At 41.6% G+C, this 22,495-nt stretch overlaps 3 protein-coding genes across 4 annotated transcripts in view; 1 reads left to right on the top strand and 2 right to left on the bottom strand.

Annotated features, from left to right (window-relative positions):
• Nucleotides 1-1,874: 1,874 nt before the first annotated feature.
• Nucleotides 1,875-5,600, bottom strand: LOC306698282 (dihydrofolate reductase). Its single transcript, XM_079162527.1, has 6 exons — nucleotides 5,465-5,600; nucleotides 4,491-4,540; nucleotides 4,024-4,129; nucleotides 3,768-3,894; nucleotides 3,066-3,181; nucleotides 1,875-2,666 (listed from the first exon to the last, which is right to left on the bottom strand). The coding sequence occupies exons 1-6, from the start codon at nucleotides 5,563-5,565 to the stop codon at nucleotides 2,576-2,578; spliced, it is 591 nt and encodes a 196-aa protein (XP_079018653.1). The 5' UTR covers nucleotides 5,566-5,600; the 3' UTR covers nucleotides 1,875-2,575.
• Nucleotides 5,601-6,646: 1,046 nt separating this feature from the next.
• cry1b (cryptochrome circadian regulator 1b) lies at nucleotides 6,647-16,086 on the bottom strand. Of its 2 annotated transcripts, none has more exons than XR_013767137.1 (11): nucleotides 15,438-16,086; nucleotides 12,557-12,665; nucleotides 12,020-12,162; nucleotides 11,699-11,883; nucleotides 11,495-11,583; nucleotides 10,474-10,614; nucleotides 9,934-10,245; nucleotides 9,617-9,768; nucleotides 8,964-9,170; nucleotides 8,302-8,439; nucleotides 6,647-7,701 (listed from the first exon to the last, which is right to left on the bottom strand). XR_013767137.1 is itself a non-coding variant. In XM_079162167.1 (11 exons), the coding sequence occupies exons 1-11, from the start codon at nucleotides 15,593-15,595 to the stop codon at nucleotides 7,625-7,627; spliced, it is 1,707 nt and encodes a 568-aa protein (XP_079018293.1). In that variant the 5' UTR covers nucleotides 15,596-16,086; the 3' UTR covers nucleotides 6,647-7,624. The 2 variants fall into 2 exon arrangements, 1 of the variants encoding a protein (XP_079018293.1); XM_079162167.1 differs by having other exon boundaries at nucleotides 8,968-9,170.
• A 4,069-nt stretch (nucleotides 16,087-20,155) lies between these two features.
• btbd11b (BTB (POZ) domain containing 11b) overlaps nucleotides 20,156-22,495 on the top strand; it is a 65,437-nt gene continuing 63,097 nt past the window's right edge. Inside the window, exon 1 of the mRNA XM_079162959.1 lies at nucleotides 20,156-21,174. Within this exon, the coding sequence (XP_079019085.1) occupies nucleotides 20,322-21,174 (853 nt within the window). The 5' untranslated portion in view covers nucleotides 20,156-20,321. The remainder of the gene's footprint in view (nucleotides 21,175-22,495) is intronic.

The following is a 22,495-nucleotide window of genomic DNA, read 5'->3' as shown; positions in this document are numbered from 1 at the left end:
CACTCTCTTCTCCCGATTAACATAGAAATATTCTACGACATAAATCACAATTTTGTTTTATGTATATGTCCTAATAAAAACATCTAGTTTTCAATAGGACAAACCACACAAACATGTTAAATACTTTACAAATTAGATCAGATAAATGCATGTAGGCGGAGTTAACCGACCTCTCTTTCTCTCATTAGTAACACAAACAGAATGTAGCTAGTCTTTGAACAGTACGGACATTCAGGCTCCCTCATGTGGCTCAAATGTATACTCAGATGTATACATGTTGGAATAAAAGGCTGGATGATGTTCCGCAATTTCACTAAAACAAGAGTCTACCTCGCATCTTCATCTTCATCATATCCAGGTGAGTAATTGCTTGCTGTACTCATATTTGTCAGCCTCTATTGCTGCTCACATAATTCATGCTTCACATACAAAATCTCTCTGTAATGTCACGTGAACTAAATGATCTAGCTTGTTCACAACTACCACAGCTTACACTAAGTTAGCAAACCGAAGGTAACGCCGGCGGTGAGTAGGCTAAAGCAAGCACAGCACAGCACGGCTGGAAATGACAACGATGAACCCGCTCCTGAATCACGACCGTAACTGTTGGGTTATGATGCTGCACCTTGTCCTTCACCTCTCGGATGAAGATATGAGGTAGACTGTTGTCTTAGTCTTCTATTAGTAGCCTATTACACCGCCGTTCCGTCAGCTCATGTGAAGTAATGTCGCCACCTTCTGGTGTAGCTAGTAACTGCATCTCATAATAGTGGATGTTTACAGATCTGCTGCGGCATGAAATGAACTACACTAACAAAAAGAAGGGAGGTCAGAAATGTCACATAGTCCACAGATGTGCAAACGTTATATAATGTGTGTGTGGGGGGGGTGTAGATATCTTTATGTATAGTGAAATATTTGTGCATTATGCTAAACGTTTAGTCATCTGTGGATTACAACTATTCAAGTCCATTAAAAACGTTCACAGGTAACGTTACATCGATTGACTTTCCTTCCGACTAACAGCCGCCTTCAACCCAACAGGGAAGCAGGTCTGAAATACATGAGAACACTACATGTCAACTGACTCTAATGACAGGTTCAAACCTATCACACAGGTTTACCAGGTTACCCTCTCGTCTTCTCTGCACTGACGCCAACGGATACATGTAAACACGTGTGCACCTGCCTCACTCCAACGGCCTGAACAAACGTTGCAGCTTGAGTACCTCTTGCAGGTAGTTTTCTTAGTTAATGGCGGACTACATACCAATTTTAAAGTTGCAAACTGCCACCTTATGACAGTTTTTTCATTATAAAACAATAGAAAAAAAAGTTGACATTTTAAATAAGTTATATTCTGGATAATGAACCGGTTTCATCCTAAATAATTGAATAAAGCCCTTCTAACCTGTATCAGTTTGTCTCCTATCTCATATTCCCACATGAACACAATGTTTTTCCCCTGGCTGCTAAACCTTGAATAAGTAAATATACTTGTTGATTTCTTGCTGATCCTGTTTTAATGCTCGACAGTACTGACACAGAGTCACAACAGATGACTATCTTACTTGTTGTTACATGTTCAAACCTGCATGTGAATCGCTGTAAATCTATAACTTCGATATGTAGTAAAGTCGTTGTGACCATTATGAGTAAAAGCCTATCAATACCCAATAAATGTAGAGGGTACAGAGACCGTTAATGGCCTGTGTTATCGATCAAAGTTGGTGGTAAAATCTGGTATGTATTGTTAATCAGTCACCACCAGCATAAAGGTTGGCTTTTTGTTTGTTGTCACATTGATATGCCTCCATCTAGTGGCAGAAGGGATCACATAACGCCGGGGAAGTTAAAAATGAATTCACAAAATGTCAGTTGTTACTCCATTAAAAACTTGATTTATTTACAGAAAAACCTCCTAGATTTACAAAAGACTACACAGTAAAAACAAAAAAAACACATCAATAATTGTATCATTTCATTTCTAAACACAACAAAGAACAAGCTGTAAAATGTCTTCATGCATTTCTAAATAAAAACACAATTATTATAGAATCAAAGCAAACCAGTAGGACAATTCACTTGTGGCTTTCTAAGCGGGCAGCCGTCATGTTGGGCTGGAAAGGACCAGATCTGCTGAGCTATAGAGCACAAGCCGTCATCCACACAGGCCGCCGACTGACGAGCATATTCTCTGTGCAGCTGCAATATTGCTGAGGAGGATGACGAGATGCGAACGCTGACAACAGAGGGTGGCAGGGGATTTAAAAAAGAAACCAGAGCAGATGACGACGTCCTACCAAGCAGCAGCGATGGAAGAAGACTTGGGTCGACAAACTGGACCACTTTTAAAGTATCTCATTGAATACAAAGAGTATAAAAAAGGTCCTATTTACACTGGAATGCTCAATTATAGCAATAGCAAGACTTTGGCTTTTACTAAAATGTAATGACGCACCGTGGGTTTGAGTTTTGGCAGCATGTCTCCACAGTCTATCCAGGAGGTGACTCTGCAATAAATCTCGACAGGTTTTCAAGGCATTTTCTGACATCGACTCTCTGTGTTAGTTGTCTACACCGCGTCACCGGTCACTTTCTTGAATACCTGGAATTTGTACTTAATGCCGTTCTCCTCTTGGATTCCAGTCGGTACATCAGGAAATCTAGTTTGGAAACGAGAAGAAAATGGTTTTGTGAAATACAATAATTTAATGAATAAACGATATCTATACATAAATGAGCTTTCATTGTGGAAGAAAACCTTCTGACATGAAACGAGTAAAGTACTCAGACTTTTTCAATAACAGTAGAATGATAGAAAACCATAGAAACCAAGAAAATACCAAAAACAAGGTAAGAAGCTACCTTTATTTTTTTTATTTGCTAATTAACTAATCAAATTCAGTGTAATTGAAGTAAGTGTTGATGTCAGTAAATCCTATTGAGATGAAATATTTAAACCAAAACATTCTGAAAGTTACAAAACAACTCTTTCAAGGGAGAGAAAAAAAAAAAAAGGACAACCTGCACTATAACAATCTGAGGAGGAGATGAACACATACCCTTCTTGTTCTTTAAAGACTTCTCTGTCAAACTCCGGGAAGAAAATGTCGCAGTCAAAGTCTGCCATGACGTCTGTCAGGTAAACCAAGTCACACCACGGGTGCTTCAGCGCATCCTGATCATAAACAAGAAGCCACAGAGAAGTCGGTCACATGAACAGTACTAATAACCTGGCTTTTCCATGTGTATTTTAACACAATATGAGATATCAATCATTTTTAAATACAACATAAGTTGCCCAAAGTGCTGCACATACAATAGATACACAGTCGTACAAACAAAGACTGGATTAATGGCAGTAAGTAACATTAAAATCAAGACTAACTGACACAAAAGCGCCATGTTAAAATGAAAGGTGATAGGCCAGGGAAAATAAATAGGTTTTTTAATGTGGGAGGAAACATACTGACATAAGAAGTAAGGCATCTAAGCTGCACAACACAACTTTGCATATTTGTGGCTGTGTGAGATCATTTTAGAGGTTAGATCCATCCTGAACTACGGGTTGTTACTCTGTCATTAGCGTGCATGCTTGTTTAAAGTTAGTGCTGACCAAATGATCTCATAAATAACATGCATACATATACAAAAAAAACAAAGAGTTTGGTTATTGTGGCAGAGTAGACCAGATTGAAGTTGGGAATGCTGGATAACAGGATTGTGGAAACAAGAGTGAGGGAATGCTCAATGCTCAGGTTTACCTCGTAGACCTGCGTCCCGCCAACAATCCAGATGGTCTCAATCAAGTCAGCGAGGGGGTGCTGCACAGCCAGACGGGCAGCACTGTCCAAGTCTTGACACAAGAAGTGGGCGTGCTCTGGAACCGTCCTGTAAGAGGAGATATCTCCGTTAGATTGAGAAGGACGAGTGACCATGAAAACCTGGGGTCTGTTGTGGACCGCCCCAAATATCTTGTTGCCCTGGTTGATGCAGGTATTTGTGTGAGAGAGCACTCACTCCAGTGTTGTGCTCAGCACCGCATGCAGCACATTGGGCAGAGGAAAATCAGGTTTTGGCATGGAGTACCAGCACAGTTTTCCCCAAACCATCAAGTTCAGCTTTCCTTAAACAGATAAGAATCAGATATTTGAGTCTTAAGTCCAAAAACTATTGCAGCTCTCACGTAACTTGTTGTGGCACACAGCAGTAGGGGTGAATATGGATAAAGTCTTGTATCATGGCATAATGTAATTTCATATCATGATAATGATATATATTGAGATATAATACATTTGGAATAAGAAACAGTTTATCCCTCATCCTACCAACATAAATGTCCCCGTAAGGCTCTTTTAGATGTAGCAAAGTAAGGATATCATTTTGGTATAAGTAACACAATACAGGTGGGATTCTGGCTCCCGTTCTAAAACCCAGCCCTATATAAGGCGGCTTTAATATGATGTAATATTGACGTTGAGGATTACCTGGTCTCGACACCCCCAAGACGTGGTTCCTAAAGTTCTGGAATTCCAATCTGCAAGAGTCACATTTTGAATAGTATTACAGTCAGCTCTGTTACCGAGCTCATTAACCCCTTGTACTGCTGCTTAGAGTTTCCACACAGAGCAAATGATGCCCTAGCGAATACAATGTAGTCCTATAACACAACAACTACTGTGTAGCAGTACTGCTGCTACTTGCTCTACTGTACCACTATACTTGTACAGCTGCTGTACTACACCTTGACATCACTGGCAACTCCAGCATATAGCTGCTGCTAGAAGGCATAGCCTACCTGTTAACTTTGCAACTAGTGCTGCTTCTGCTGCAGCATTGTTGATTCATTAACCACATAGTCAGGAATTAAAAGAACAGTTTAACAACTTCATTTGACATTTGACAGTTAAAAATTCCAAGCATGCCTCCTCTGGTCACAGGTGTTTACACCAGTTTCATTGCATCACGTCATTTTGATCCAACAAAAGTAAGCATTATTACTCACGTCACTGGTACATACTTATGGTCTATTAATTAACTAGTGGAAATCATTATTAGCAGCTGCTTTCGTCGGCTGAAAGCCTTTAAACTTTTCTTTAAAACTTTACCTTGAGGTTTGCAGAGAATGACGTGCAAGCTATTAGCTAACAAAAGGCACGTTACTGAAGACTGAGCAAATACACAAGAGACTATTGACTCTCTTTTGAGCTGACCTGCACACAAATGGAGCATTCACTGATGGGCTACACTACACATGTGTAGCCACTATCAAGACAGTTGCATGCAGGCCTATTGTAGCTTATGGGCTAACGTTATATACAACGTTTGTAACTACAAGCTGTCCAGCGACATAGCAGCCTACCTGTATTAAAGGATGACCTTAATTACAGGTAGGCTGCACAGCGTTTCCTGACTGAATGAAGCCTGCAAGAGACGTCATCACAAACGGTTTCACTCTTACGGTAAATCCCAGGACATTTGTCCATCCTTCCCGATGCCCCCGCCGTGGCAGACCGCTGCAATGAGGCGAATAGGCTTCTTCTGCACTTTGTCCCCGTCCATGTCTGTCTCCAACTCCAACAATCACAGAAACAAGACCGTACTTCCTCAATGCGCGAGGGGGGGGGCAATTTATAGAGGCTTGATCTGAGCTACCACCGCCCACCGACGTCGCGAGCTGTTATTGGACACGGTGGAGATGCAGCGCATCCTCGAGGGAATTTTAAGCTTCCATGCTTCAGTGTGTTTCGACAGAAACACCAGAGATAACAAGCGACCGTGTGATCCCACAGCAACGTGATTCGCTCACAAGACGGTCACAGTACTTCGTCAGGCTCCCTCGAGCAGGCGAAGAAAAGCAGAGAAATGAACTAGATTTTACAACTTGTTAAACTCTTGACATCTAATGTGAGAATTGCAGCCGATTAAATACATAAATAAATAGAAAGGTTGGTAATTAACACATGGCTTTACTTAAAATATGAACTAGTAGCGGACTATAGGGCACAGCATCACGTTTTCTCTGTCTAAGGGCACCGATTAGTGCAGTACATCTTCACTGGAAAGGGCAGATCCAAGAGGGCACTTCATTGTGTTTTTTTCCACTGGAAGGGTATCCTAGAAGGCACTTTGCCATGTTGTATCTACCATTGGGACATCCAAGAGGGAGCTTCATCGTGTGTTCTCCTCTGAGAGCACTTAATCATGTTTTATCGACCATAGAGGCATCTAAGAAGGCACATTTGTGTTTTCTCCAATTGAAGCACACTCCAGATGGCACTTTAACATGTTGTATCATTACCATTGCAGCATCCAAAAACACACTTTGTTTTCTCCACTGAAAAGGCACCAAAGGGCAATTTATATCAACTGTAAGGTCCTCCAAGAAGTTACTTCATTGTGTTTTCTCCACTGAAAACGCCCCTCCGACTCCACCAATGGACCTACTATAGGTTACTTAAAATGTGTATACATATCTGCAACATTTGAGGAAAACCAGATGAAAGGTAAACAAACATATGTGGAAAGTTATGTGATATGCAACCCAGTATCTCAAATGAATTGTCTCAAGTTCACATACAGTGTATAACTGCAAATACAGGTGACTGCAAATAAAATGTTCAAGTAAAAAACAAAAGGATAGGTCATTTATTGCCATTTCAATACAGTTAGAATTTGGTCATTCTTTATAAAAAAATAATACATTTACAATCACCTGGGAGACAAAAGCACATGCATTCACAGTGGAACTCGTAGAGTTTTGGTTACACATTATTTACAAAAGTAGTTTAGAAACCACAGAACCAAATATAAATAAGTTGGAAATTAAAACAAACATTTACAAAATGTAAAATGGTCTTTTTAAGGCCTGCTGTATCGTCAAACCTGACAGCCTTCCTTCTAATATTCCTTAAAAAAACGTTCTCACACTATGTAGATTCATGACAGTGTGACCTAATATTCTTCGTATGGAATTATTGGAGGCTTGTTTTTGAGAAAAGCAACAACTGTGTGTTATCTCGGTCATATGTCTCAGTGTCAACAGTAGCTGAGGGTGTCAGCCATAAACAAGAAATCTTCCACATTCTCCAGATTGTGTTGTTGTTGTTTCCCCATCACTCAGATGGGAATGAGATTTCAGATTTTGTCATTTTCACATAAAGAAGTAGCAGTCAGGTATTTAAAAAAATATCCAGCTCACTATATATGAGAACTGATGCGTAGATAAACATTTATCTGATTTAATAATCCGCTGAATTACAGTTTCACTGATGTGGGGTGCTGAGGTGAAAAAAGGGCATTGGTGATCATGACTAGTGGTTTTAACAGTTGTACAGTTACATACTGTAGTGGAAGACAATTGGTTTGAAGACTTCATAGATCAATTGTTTTCATCCTTTTATACTCCGCTTTCCCAGGGTTCTCGCTCTTCAATGTTAGCATTGTCTCTGAATTCCTTCCATGGTTCCTGAGATGTGCGATGTGTCCAATCTGGAGACCTATGTTATGGATCTATCCATGGTTGTTAGTTACAGTTACTACTGTGTGTCAGCTGAGGGCGCTTCAGGAGAAGATGATATCCCGATGACTGAGCGACCCTTTGTATTCTGCTTTTTGCACACTAGTTGCTCTGCCTCCAGGATTTAGAGCTGGGAGGAGCTTCTTCACGGCGCCGCTTCTGCGTGGAATTACCTCTTTCTGCATTAAAACGTAAAACACTAAAGTCAATAGATAGAACAGTGAAGTGAATAAACCTATCACGCTGTTACTTCCTTTTGCAGTTCAGCAACTTGGCTGAGGGCATTTTATTGTTTTTGAATATCAGAATCAGAATTAGCTTCATTTGGCCAAGTATACGTGCACATAAAAAAAAACAGGACTGTTATGCAGTTATCTACATAAGTAGAGGAAAATAGGAGGGAATGTTTAAGGTGGTCTGTAAGTTATAAACAAACATTAAAGAAATAAAGGAATAAATACTGAATGGATATACATGGACTGGATGGTTATGTACTTGTAAAGATGTCTGTAATTACATCTGGCTTGTTTTGGGAGCAGTAGTTTAGTCATGTTCGGTAATAAAGCTCAATATTCAGTTCCCAAATCCTGCAGGCCAGGGATGGCAAAAATGTGAAATCACACTGCTAGCTGACCCAGGTTTCATGGGTATCCGTTTTAGCCATGTGTAATGACTTTGCGTAAATAACATGTTAGTATCGTGTACAATTTTAAATGTATGTAATGTAACATTCAAAGAACTGTATTTTAATGACAATGTTAACCATCCAACCTACATACCTGTTCGAGATATTCCTGCATATGTGGGGAGGCCTTCAGAGGACCCTCCCGGACCATGACAGGTCCCTGAGTGGACTCCTCCGACACTACTGCCATTCGCACCATTGCTGGGATTGGCAGGTACTGTTGCCAGCAGACCTGCAAGGAGACCAAGACGTTTTAATTTACACAACTATAAAGAAACATCGGCTCTATATTTCTGGTCTTATGAAGGTGTTTCTACATGTGACAGCCAGGTGGTTTTGTGCCAGTATAGTTGCTACAAAACCGCAGAGCTATTACTGGGGTTTTATCTGCAAACTGCCCCTTATCGATCGCACAACAGAAGCATTTATCTCGTTGTGCTGTATTCTATTGCAATGTTGTGTAGTTTGCATTTGTCAAAAGGCAAAGCAATCGCTCTGAATCCAACAACAAGTAAGCTCTCAGAGCTGCTGTCCATCATCGTGGTGCATGGGGTTGGGTCTCATAACAGGTTTCATAGGGAATCCTGGATTGCATGAGTGACTAAAAAGTCAGAACTATATATAGGAAAAGCCATTTCCTTTGAACTTTGTTTTATCTGTATAAATACGCTACCTGTATTTCCAGATATTTTCAAATGCATTAAAATGATGGCAGGAGAGAGTGAGTCTGAGGTTATACATATTTGGTTCGTGTACCTACTCAGTCCTCTGTAGCTGGAGAGCTGCTGGTAGATTTGCTTCATGCGCTCTATGTTGACGCGGCTGGCCTCAGCATGGTTCACCATGGGCTTTGGATAGTGGACTCCTATGATACACTTGGCTGCCTTCTGCACTTCCTCTGGGGCATTCCAAGGATCATAGATGTATTTGGCTGGAAAGCCTCTCAATATGGGCAAATAACGCCTGGAAGCAGAGAGAGAAGAGAATGAAGATGGATTTGGAGTATAAACGATGTGTGGAACATGATATAAGGTAAAGTAGAATCTTGCAGCACACTATAGATACACGTACGTGTTGTCTGATAAGTTGCAGTAATGTTGTAGTGGATAAGTTATTGTTCAAACACCAGTAATACGGACTGTGAAAGCTCATTCTTTTTTAAATGAATATTGGCTCTTTAAATTAGGTCACACAATGTGCCTCATTGTTCAATTACTTCACATGACTATATTGTGACAAACCTTGACAAATCAGTCCCATGTGAGGCTACAGAAGAGCACAAGCTAACAATGAGATATTAGTTCCCCATTTGAAATGACTGCATGGTGCACAAATACCCACGACGTCATGAGCTTTTGAAAGGCCAGTGCTTTTATGTTCATGTGATGCAGATGGAAGTACTGACTGACCGTATGAAGTCCCCATTGGGGTCCGTGCGTCGTCCAAATCCCACAGGGCAGTAGCAGTGGAAAAACTGCTGGAAAAATGAACTGCACGAAAGCCACATCCAGCTGCCAGCATTTACACTCCAGTCCGCGTCTATAAGCAGCTCTTCAAACACCTGTACAAGACACACAGCGGACAGTTGAGACAATGCATGCTAGTAGCCTCAATCAGAGCAAGAAACATCAGGACAGCAGCAGCTAGGCACATTCATTTACTGTAACTCTTCCTTTTTTGTGCACCTCATGTACTCAGACACTAGATCCCTTTTCTCTGTTCTTACCTTCATGCCTTCCTCCCAGCTGACCCAGAGGCCTCCCCTGGTGAGGAAGCAGGCCACAGCGTGCCTCGCCAAATGATGGATCCACCCCTCCTGCCTCAGCTGGGTCATAATGGCGTCTATCCAGGGATAGCCTGTCCGTCCCTCTGCCCACTTGGCCAGCGCCTCTGGGTTTCGGTCCCAGGGGATCTGCACACAAACGGGGTTTCCCACCATCTTGTCAAAGCAGGGGTTGTTGGTGGCAGTCGTATAGAAGAACTCCCTCCACAACAGCTGGCCGTACAAGGAAAGCGGTGGGGTGCTGTTCTTCTTGACCTGATAAGATAGAGGACACAGTCTTAGAACAAGCTGTACTTAATCATGATTTTAAGATGTAGACGGTGTCGTCATTTTAATGCCTATCTCCCAGAGTATTGCCTCAGCTTATGCTTCTCACATCAACATAAAACCAATCTGAGTGAAAGCAAATTATGATAAAACGTGAAAAGGCTTTTTTCCAAATATGAAATGTTTGTGTTGTTTCTTGTCTGTGGTCCTTCATACCTTCCTGTAAAGATCAGTAAGTTTGAAGTGGAAGAGCCGACAGGAGAGACATCCAAATCGCAGGTAGGGGCTGAGGCCTGTGGGACTGGCCAGCAGGGAGTTGGCGTTCATACGTGGACGCTCAAAGTTTGCCACCCATGCCTGAAAAAATGAAGGTCAGTCAACGTTTGATTAAAATAATCCCACTGTGATCGCTGAGAGAAAACACATGACAGACATCAAGTGAAACATTTAAGTGTCAGGACTCAAACACTGAGGCTTAAAAGAGGTGAAACAAAGACGCTGTGGATGGTGATATAGCATATAAACACAGTGTGTGCAAATCCTAGAAACGTCAAAACCACATTGGTCATCTATGAAGTTTTTTTTTTACGATGATCAATCTTTTCTTTCTAGTTATGAAGAAACTGATCTAATTTTTCCCCATTCTAGACTAAATAGCATCCAAATTGTAAATGTAAGTCAAAGAAATGTGCAGGCCCTCCCTTGTCCATTTGTCTGCTTTACATTTCGTTCCGTCTTTGTCATCGTTATCTAACCAGCAGTGAGACATTTACCAGATGTAGGCTGCTTTTTACCATTTTAGTTCAGTTTGGATTCCCTTGCCTCAACAGATGTCTAGACATTAACATGACCGATACTGGATTTTTAAAGGCCGATACAACAACAATAGTTTCGTGCAGTAAAAAGCTGCTAGCCAATTAGTCGTCTGATACGCTCCACAGATATATTAAAAATTAAATAAAAATCAACCCGAATTAAGAATCTCTGACTCTAAAAATGACTCTACGAATCGGATAACTGTTAAGAAGAACATCTAAGTCAAAGTAATGAATAACAAAATAAATAGTGTGTATAAATCTAAAACTGAACGTCAAATTAAAATGAATAAATAGGGGTCGCAAAGGTTTAGCCAATATTTTCGAACCGTATTGCTTGGAGAATTACTTTCTGATGTAGTCTACATTGAAAAATGTAATTCAATGTGTATCACACAGTTATGACAAAAATGTATATTTACCTTTCTCTCCAGATGCCGCTCTAGCCTCATGAGGGCTTCTGTTTCTCCACCTGGCCATACTGCTGTGGTCAGGCCCTCTGTCTCAAAACCTGAAAAAACACAATATTCAAATATAGATTCAACAATTGTTCAAAGTCTAGGACACTGAGATATATATTCATGCACCTAACAAACTTACAAATAATAATAAAACTTTTTTTTTACCAAGCTCTTCCAGGGAGGGCACCGCAAACTTGTCATCATGGTCTTCGCTGATGGGTGTGGCACATTTTTTGATGACCTCAGATGTGATCGTCTCTGCAGGTAGCTCCACAGCATCCATACGGTTGATGAGGGCCAGGAAGCGCTTGTACGTGAGAGGAGACTGACCGTCGTTGAGTTCTATGATCCTTTAGGAAAGACAAATGTAAAGGGAATCAACACAAGTCTTCACAAACGCAAAGCAGGAGGGGAAAAGCAACAGCGTTTCAAACAGGTTTACTACTATGGGACATTTGCTTCAACTAAAACTGTAAAGTCACTCACTTGTCCAGATCGTAGAGGGTGTGAGCAGTCCGCACCATGACCTCCACCCCAGCCTCGCTGGCTAGTTTTTGGATGGCAGCATCACGTTCCTTGCCAAACGGCTCAGAGTCATACTCGTAAGATAGACGGTTAATCTGCCATTCCTGAGGGACAGCAACAGATATAATTCATTGTTGTATTCTGAAAGGACATGCATGAAAAAGATGGACTGACCACATTGTTTATAGCGAATGTTATTTTTTACGAGCAACAAATTGTTTTTTAACTTCAAACTTGGCTTCAAGACAACATGTAAGGGCACTTAATATGTAGCTGGGGTCATATGACTGAAACAATTAAATCTCTTAGTATTTAATTTTCAAGCAATTAATTTGGGAGGGCAATTGCATACGTTTACCAGAAACATGTTCCATTGTTTTTCAGCTACTGCTACATGAGCTATAACATTATGTTAAAACCATTTTCAAAAGCGAGTTTATTTCTTTACAAAGCATAATGTATAAGACTGCATCTTCTACTCCATTTCGTCGATCATACCTTAAAGATCCGAGGGAAGACATCTGTAGGCTGGCCTCTGATGACGAACAAGCGGGAGTTGAGTTTGCGCAGGCTGGCATCCAAGTCCTCTAAGCACTGCAACAAAAACCTGGAACCGAGCAGACAGAACGGTCAACTAACTGATTATAAACCAGAGGGTTACAAGATTCATTTGTTGTCATTGTACAACAGGATTGCAAACGAAATGCAGTTTGTAGTTCCATTATGCTGCCTCAAAAAACACTCACAAAATCAAAACTATATTATATGTGCAGGGTGAATTAAAGTGCCTCAAAGCTGCTCTAAAGTACAGTGCGGCAGCGTGCCAGACAGCAGCAGCCGGGTGAACAGACTGTGGCTGGTGTGCGTTTTGTCTTTTCATATCCTCTGGGCTCTCCAAAGGCACCTCTTGTCCCCAACATCACCATCGTCACAGTACGCAATAATACTTTTGTCACCATGTTTTGACAATGTCCGATTTAGCGATAGATAATCCTTCATTTCTTTTAATCAAAACTTTAAAATAAAAGACATAACCATACGGCTCATGTGCACAAATGACCACACAAGGTAAAAATAAAAAATTGAGACCATCAGTGATATTTACAAAATATGACATAAAGGCTACAGAACAAAAATCTCTCATCAATGGAAGAGAGTGCATGAAAGTGAGGCGTTTGAATGTGAGCAGGCAGCCCTCTGCTGGTGAAGTCTTTTTACACACACACAGTGGACCGTACACAGCTCCTGCATCATGTCACCAAGAGCAGCAGCAGACAGACAACTACACTTAACACAACGGTGAGTGTGCCATCTGTAAGGGAAGTAACTTCCTAACATGTATTACAGTGAGAGGCAGGAAACGTGAAAGTTCTTCCATGTGGTAGATGACGCAGCTTTTAACCTTTTCTCTGTATTACAACCAGCACAATCATAACAAACCAGCACCTCATACAATTCATTCTTACAGCAGTTGGGGAAATGCTTTTGTTATTTACTCTCCGTGCTACTGGACTGATTTTATTGCGCTTTTATTTTTGCTTCACTATTGAAGTTACTATGAAGAACTTTCATTTTGTGTTGATTTTGGCAGTCACTGTGGACAAAAGCGGTCGTGTTTCCCAGCACCAGAGTCCTTTTAGAAAACCTCTCATTTCACTGCAGCAGGCAGCCAGATTACGAGGTTTAGCATGTGTCGGCATTACAGTTGACAGAATTGAGATGAGGGAGAAACTGAGCATTTATTCTGAACACCAGTAAACACAGAAAAGCTGTCAATGTGCCCACGGTAATGTTGGAAAATGTATAGAGATAGTGTGCTCAACGCGGATTTAATGTAGGTCAAAATAGTGAAGCAGTGGTGATGATGTAATCACCATAACACTGACCCAATTTCTTCCGTTTAGGGTTGAGCATCAGAGTTAGTAGGCTTGGAAAAATGTGTTGTCATCGTGGTAGGGCATGCTTACTGCCTTAAACACCTCCTCACAGGACATGAGGGTCACAGCAGGTTCTTTACAAATGAATTGAATGATGGACTACAGTCAATTCATACTGAACTGTACAGTGGTACAATATGAGGCCAATGATACAATGCGCCATCTGAACGTCAGCAGAGGAGAGATTCGAGGAAAACGTCAGACTATTTGTAAAATGTGCTCTCTTTGAATATTATACATCTCTTTATAAAGTCATCATCTATTTCCATTAGTTGTATTTTAGCTAAATGAGCAGCTCCTTGTCGGCAGAACGTTACCAAAGCTACTGGGTGGCTAACTGACACGATCATGCCGACGGGTGAATCCAAGGAAACAAATGAAGACGCCATGCTCATCATGCTCTGTGGATTATTGATCATCATTGGGAGGACTGAGAGCAAAACTAAAACTAATGCATGCTGGAACGAAGAAGACAAATACTCCCAGTCATCTTTTATAACATCCCGTGTTATTGTACTTTTCAATCACCTCTCAAGTTGACTACAACACCACCTTGCCGTTTGTATTATAAAGCAGGATATGTCAGCCTAATCAAAATCACGAGGACTTCAAATGAATAAATCCTGTCTGGTTAAATAAAGGTAAAATAAAACAATGTCTATGGACAGGTTTGTAAACTAAATATTCAGATTGTATTACAGGTTTCATACAGTAAACTGTATGCTACGTTAGTCCTTTTGTGTTTTTCTTTAAGCACTCTATGAAAACTTGCTGTTACTTGTTTACAACTCAGGGGGGCGTGACCATGGTGACCTCCACATGGTGACATGTATACACACAGAGAAACACAGACTGTTTACAAAGTCATGAACTGTTCATTATATAGAGCAACATTTAGCTGCTGTGTCCAACTCATCTAGTGACAGTGATATCCTATATAGTGTATTTAGATTTGGGTAGAATGTGACATAACAAGTAGTGATAAAACAACGGTAACTAAACCAGTGCACTGCTTGTTTTGGTGAAACATAAAACCCACACCAAATGGTGTGAAGATATAAATCCCTACACAATTGTAGAAGCTATCATAGAGCACGTTGTCTGTTACAGATGCCAGCTTTGCTGCAAGACACCTTTTAACAGTAATAGGTATAACTGATTAAGATGAGTCTGACATATAACACATTAATTATACTCTTTAATATCTAGTTTCACAGTATTTACAAAGAATGTGCAAAAACACACGCCTAGGAATGATCCAAAAGTGCGAACATGTGACCCATTTGGACAGACAGACAGGTGGTTAAGTCAGTGTTAGTGAGACCATTGGATGGATAAGCAGAGTTAAACTGGGTTCACTAGATCTGGGGTGAGGTGCAGACAAATATTCTGTTCAACCCTCCACCCATCACCACTCCCCCTCGCTCTCAGGTCTAGCTTACCTCCACCTGTTGATGCCCACATTGGAGGACCCTGCAAACCAGGGGTCCAGGATGTAAACGCAGCGCAGGGAGTCCGCATCCCGGATGGAGTCCCTTAGAGACGGGTTGTCGTGCAGCCGGAGTCCCTTCCTGAACCAGTGGATGGTGTTGACCACCATGTCGCCTGCTTTATTTACTCCCAGTTGTGTAACAATGAGGGTAGGGGATCCCCAATAACAACAAAACAGCAAAATAGTCAAGTGTCCTTTCACAACCGTGTCCAAGCTTGGAACCTGGTCAGTGGGTTGATGGAGGAGTGGTACCGGCTGTGGTACTGGTCGGTCAGACCTTAAGCTTGCTCCATTAACTCAAACACAGAGGCGCGTCTCCCGAGCTGCAAAGTGGGACAGCAGACACCCGCAGCAAGACGCGAGAAAAACGGCCAAACTCTTGATCAGTAGCAACGATGGACGTTGATTCAACGGAAAGTCGTTCGGAAGAAACACGTTTTCAGCCAACAGCTTTGTTTAAAGTGATGTATTTTCTTTAGCTGTCGCACGTGAAGCCCATGTGCGACAAAGTAGAAAAGTAGAAAACGCTGAAATAGCTCCGGGTTGTCTCCGCGTGTGACGATAGTCTACACTAAGATACCGCACATCCGACCTCGATAACACGGTAATTATAACAGTGGATACATTGTAACGCCTGGTAAACACGCCTGACGCGCAAAACCTCCTTCAACATCTCGACCCAAGAGACTACGCAGGGAGAAATGCCGCGCTCTGATTGGTCAGCCTCAACTGTTATACAACGTGTTTCTGTCACGTTTACATAATGTGCTTTCTTGCAGCTGATTAGGTGACATCTGCAGCTGTTGTGAATGATCTAAAGGCCGATTATCAGTTGTATTCTCTCAACAGTTTGTGTTATGGGTTCACTTTTGCATTACATGAAATAAAGACACCCCCTTAAGTATCTGGTAAAGGGAACTAATCTGAGGATCTAGGTCGAGCTACGTGAGGTTACGTGGTGGACCCAGAAGTACCCGGATGAGCACATGCAGAGAAGGCAGCCCTGGCTCGATTTAGCACGGGGATCGCACCGCCATCACTGCCGCTGAGCGTTTGGTCGATACCAGCCAACCCCGCCCACTGTCAGCAGCGTTAATCGTAACCAATGGGAGCAAAGTTTAATTACATAAATTGTAATTTGTGATAGTAATATAACAGTAGATAGTAATGCTATTGTGATAATCATCGCTCTAGTTATAATGTCTAGGATATCAACCCTAAACAATTGATGATATTGTACTGTTATTATTATTTTTGGACATGTCAACATACATAGAAAGCAATAGCTCATCCCTGATAAAAAATGTGCTTCATCAGCACGTTAAATTGATTATATTACATCGTTGTACATTCATTGATGATTGTCTATGCAAATGAGATGTAATAATGTAATAATGTAGTTGTAAGACATCTTTTAGTTTTATTTGAATACTGTGCTTACATCGTGAATTAAAAAATATCGCTTTGCATAGAAAAGTAAAATGAGGGGCTGTCATTGTGCCCCATGGGATTTGTGAAAATGAAGAAAATTAAAGCTAAACTGGACAGTATGATTGTGAACTATGAAGTAGGTTGGACCCTTTAAATAACATTCTATTCATACTTCATGGCAAATCAGGCAATATTTAATTAAAATGTTTTCTTTGTTTGTTAAAGTTATCTCTCTACTCCACAAGGAATGCTTGATTTTAACTACGCTCAGTGAAAATAATCCATATTACAGTGTCATTACAGGGTCATTCAAATACTGGTACACGTTACTTATAGGCTATCAAAGAAATGCCTAAGAGGAAAGAGGAATGTGCAGTGCTGAAGTGAGAGGAACATACTGTATCACCCTGGAGCAGGCTGTCAAAACATTTGCTCCACAGACCCAGCTTTAAAGTATATGTACTATTATAGTAAATATCTACCTGTGCAGGCTTTTAACTTGCCCAGAGCATATATCTGACAAACTCTATTCATCGGCTATCAGCTTTGAAACAGCACACTGAGTGATGCAGGAACCAAGGATGACAGTAAACAGCAAAGCTCAATGTAAGGCAATCAGTTGCTTACCGTTTAGTAAGTTACCTGAGTTACTTATATAATTGCATGTAGTTTTGCAAGTGGACACTAGATGACAGTCTTAACCAGAATTGGTTCTGAAAGGCCTTGGAATCCTCTTCATCACATTTTTTCAAATTAAATTATTCCTTCATCATTTCTGTTTTCTCACTTCGAGGAGCAGAACGTTTTTTTTTTTAAATGTGTGTGTCAAGTTTTTTGTTGTTGTTTGCTTTGGTTAGAGCAGTCACAGCTGTGGCCAATGACTGAATATGACACAGAGTAGGTTGCTGCTAGCCTGTCCAACGCGCGTTCAGTCAATGCTCTAAGTTGATTGACGATACAATACAATCAGCACTACGCTGTGTATGATAGTGTGCATGTTAAGCGATGTAAATATGGGTTGCTTGTATAGCAGAATATGAGGTGATATGAAACAATACTAAGAGTCTACAGCCATGCTAGCTGCCCGGTACGGCTGCAGCTCATTGAGCTAAATGTTAATGTCAGCATGCTCACATTGACATGCTGATGTTTAGTGAGTATAGCCTATAATGTGTACCATGTTCTTAGTGTAGGCTGGCAGCATGCTGACATGGCACCAAACACACAAAGTATAGCTAAGGCTAACAGGAGTTTTTATTTGGTCAAAACTGTTGTATACACCAGAGGCAATCCATCAAATTGTATCTGAGGTATTTAATTCTGGACCAAAGCGGTGGACAGACCAACACCATCAGAACAACATTACCATACTGAAAGCCCCCACTTGGTTTGTGTTTGGGCTCTTGTGGGTTTTAAAAGGGCTTATGGCAAAAAACCCATCTTTTTTTTAATTGCCTCGTTCCGAATTGTGCTCCTTCTGACTTGATGCCCCCTCTAAATTAAGATTGAAGCAGACCCTCGGCCGTAAAGGCTAATTTGTAGCAAACACGGTAATACAAATTGTGGTATTATATTATCCTCTAGGAATATAAAAGACCTTCAAGGTGAGTTTTATAACCCAATTTAGTTTCACTTTCATTTTACAAGAAATGATTCTCCTAAATTCTTTGGTGCCCTACATCAAAGCTATTTTTTTTAATCAGGATAGAGCTGTCTCAGAGCAGTCAATGAGGTTACTTAGATAAATCAAAATAATTAAATCAATCTCTTTGATTCTCTCTCTGAAGCTGGAGGAAGAGAGCATTATCATTATGAAGACCATTCTCTCTCCTTTTCGTAGTTGTTTTTATTTTCATTTAAAAGATGACACCAAAATATACCCTTTCACCCCTTTATTGGATGATATACTAATATACTAGCTAGATACTTTATTTATCCACAGGGACATTTAGGAATAGAGCAAGAGAGAGATATAGTATTCTGTTTACTAGTTTCACATTAAGAGCAGTGAGAAAACTCACTGAAACATTTACGATTTCTATAAGTTTTGGAGAAACATGTTTTCTTTCACACATCCCGCTCCTTTCTTGTCCTTTCCTTCTGTGACCTTCACAGTCGGAACAGTATGTACGTGTATGTAATGAATAACTACACTATTTACATGCATCACATGCTTGTAATAGTATCTACTCTGACAGACGCATATCTCCAGTGAAGAATAAAGGATTTCAATAGACTATTTGACAGAAATGTGAGCCTTTTGCCCTGATAAATAAACTGAAGTTTGACTGTACAACACCAGGGTTCACTGTTGCTCCAGAGACGTCCAGCTCACAGAAGCTTCAGTCTCATGCATCTCAGATGTAAAGCAGCCACAGGCCCTCAGATCGATGAGCAATCTCCAGTTCATGGTTTAAATTAAGTTTCCTTTCCCACCACCTAGTACATTTATAGTCATTTGCGAGAACTGGTTTCAGTAATACAGTATGACTATAGTTATTTTCAATGCATTCAACTTAAAACAACTACCTTGCTGCTGTTGTTTATCCTTTAAATTGTATTTGCATGTGCATCCACCATTCTTTCAGGAATGGGGTTCCTGCAGATTCGATGGGTTTTGGGGGAAAACAACAAAATGGCTAGGTTAGTCCATGCAAGTGATCCCAGCGGATGACCTTGAAAGTATTCAGATCTTTTCAATGAGTTTTCCTCCAGAGGATTGGAGAAGGCTACATTATGCATGCAATCTATTATTAATAGTCTTGAGTCATGTTACGTTCAGACATGGGCCCTCAGAAAATATCTGAAAAGACTGATCCCTATGGAGGACTTGTCCCTTAAACATGATCGTATAATAGCAGCTACTTGTACTGTATATCATGTGATGTATTATTTACTGCAGTTGCTGTCTTTTACATTGTACTTTTACATGATAGGATTTCTGCACTTATGCTGTTCCAAAGTTTTGAGAAACTTCCCTAAAGTAGACTACAGCCAACAGCACCAGCATTGTGCTCAGTGTTTACATCGCTTTTATAAATTATTAATAAGGCTTAGCATGGGCTACATCAGTGACTTTTTATTGATCCTCTAAAGCGATCCAATTAAAACTCTTTGCTGCTTCATCCCGAGAGTCCATTGGCTGACAGCTGTTCTCGGGTCTCCACGGCCCCGCCTCCATCTGTCATGCACTGCGCTGGTACGGCTCCGTGTGACTGTCGATGCACTGGAGTGAGATACTACTCCTTAACTTTATACGACAGCCTTGGATGGACTTTTACTAAAAAACAGAATCATATTGGTAAGAATAGCTCGTGCAAGACGCGTGCGTATCCGAACTCCATCCGTCTTGAATATTTTCCTCCACTTCCCCAAGCCCTCTTTTACAGTATGAAGTGCAGTTATGGCAAGGAGTAGCAAGTCAGTAACGAGGACCCTGGAGGATTTGACGCTAGACTCGGGTTATGGTGGAGCCGCTGACTCCTTCAGATCTTCCAGTGCGTCGCTGTGCTGCTCAGAGGCGCATGGGGGGAATCACTGGCATTTAACCGAATCCATGCACAGTCGACACAACAGTCTGGACACTGTTAACACGGTCCTGGTCGAAGACGCCGAGATCCTGGAGAGCACCGGGCAGTGCGCTAAACTACCCGAGCTTGAGGATGTGCCGTGGAGCCTCGGGGAAGTGGCGAGCGCGCTGAGCAGGGACGAAGAGATGACCCTGCCGCCTCCACCGCAGGACGTCCTGCTCAGGCTCTCGGTGCTGGTCAGCCGGGTCCTGGTAAGGGTCGCAAAGGAGTCGCAGCGCCTGAGTTTGCGCTACGCCAAATGCACCAAATATGAGATCCAAAGTGCCATAAAGATCGTCCTGTCGTGGAGCGTCTCGACGAGCTGCATCAGCGCGGCCCTGAGTGCCTTGTCCATGTACAACATGAGCACGGAGGAGGACAAGTTCAGCCGCGGTAAGTCGGTGCGCTGCGGACTCATCTTCAACGTGGGGAAGTTCTTCAGGTGGATGGTCGACAGCAGGGTCGCGGTCAGGATCCACGAGCACGCGGCGATCTACCTGGCTGCGTGCATGGAGAGCCTCTTCCGCGAGGTGTACGCGCGTGTGCTGCGCAGCGCGCTGCTGGAGCGGGATAACGGAATCCCCAAGTTCACTGTGGAGACCGTGGACCAGGCCGTCAACACTGACGCAGAGATATGGGGGTCTCTTCAAGTTTGGCAACACTTGATATGTGGGAAGAGTGCAAGCGGTGAGTTGTTAATACTGTAAGTCCATGGGTCCACTCCATATCCTTACCACACACCGTTTTATGCGTAATGTGTCACTTTTATTGACACAATTTCCCCCTCTTATCTCTCACAGTAGATATTTACATCAGAATAACATGTAGAGGCTCATCCATATATTAATGTAACATGGTGATACTGATCCAGGATTTAAAAAAGGACCTCCCTTAGAATGTGCTTGCTGCCAGATCTCTGATATGAAAAGGTTATGCCACAATCTCTCAGTCTCTCTCTTGTCAAGGAACTGTGAACTTTAACTCAGACACATCAGTGAAAGAGCATTTCTGCAGCTGAAATGGTGCTTCCTTGTTCTCAGAGTGAGCTGCAAAAGCTGCAGGCAGGTGATGACTGACTGAGTAGATCAGGGTGGGAGAGAGTGGTCCTCTTAAGGCCAGCTCGCCTCCTCTGTCTCCAGTGCAGTGTTACATTGCAGACGTTATTTTATTATATCCTTCTTCTACTGTATGTGGCTGTTTTGTTAATGCACGAAATCAAGAAGCAGGCCCTGACATCCTCGGGCTTAATGCCTCACTTAGAGAGCTTTCAGTGAAAGGGGCTCTCCCTGTTGGTTTTAATGCCCTGCAGAGGTGAGTTCTATCCTTTTCACCCACAGAGGAAGGAGGTCTTTCATTCCTGTGTACATCTGCTTATTTCTCATACACACAATGCCTCGCCGGTAGTTTTCACGTCAGCTTTCCAAGTGTTTAGAAATACTTATTGGTGTGTGCTTTGCAAGTAAGTGTAATTGTATTCAGACTTCCCTGCCGCTCAAACAGCAATACATCACAAACCACTCTAACACATGCTTGCCCGTTTTGATGGATGTTGTAAAAATGCTGCTGTGGCTCCTCTTGCAACAGGTTTACGTAATGAAAGGCCTTGGGGGACCTATGTGCTATCATGCATTATGCAGAGTGATGTGAATAAAACTGAGTTATAGAGTGAGGGAGAGAAAGAGAGGCAGACCGGCGCACACAGAGAGAGAAACTTAGTGAGACTCTGTGACCGTATTGATGATTCACCAACAGAAGCCTGGCATCATGAGCAGCACTTTTATTTCACTGTACCTCTTTGTTTTAAAGGTACAGTGAAACATTTTTGTCAAGCAGCTTGTTCATCCTTTCTATGTCTGTTTGCATCCAACAGTACACGATTGTAAGGCTTCAGCCGCACAGTCAGTATCAGACTCACATAATGTGCGTTCATTGTGATGACAACATACAGTAGTGTCATTATATTACTGTATACCTTGACACATACAGTTCAGAGAGACTGCGATATAAC

Source organism: Pholis gunnellus (genome assembly GCF_910591455.1).
Source record: "Pholis gunnellus genome assembly, chromosome: 7".
Classification (NCBI taxonomy): Eukaryota; Metazoa; Chordata; class Actinopteri; order Perciformes; family Pholidae; genus Pholis; species Pholis gunnellus.
Note: the sequence above shows the minus strand (reverse complement) of the source record. Positions and strands in the feature narration are given on the sequence as shown.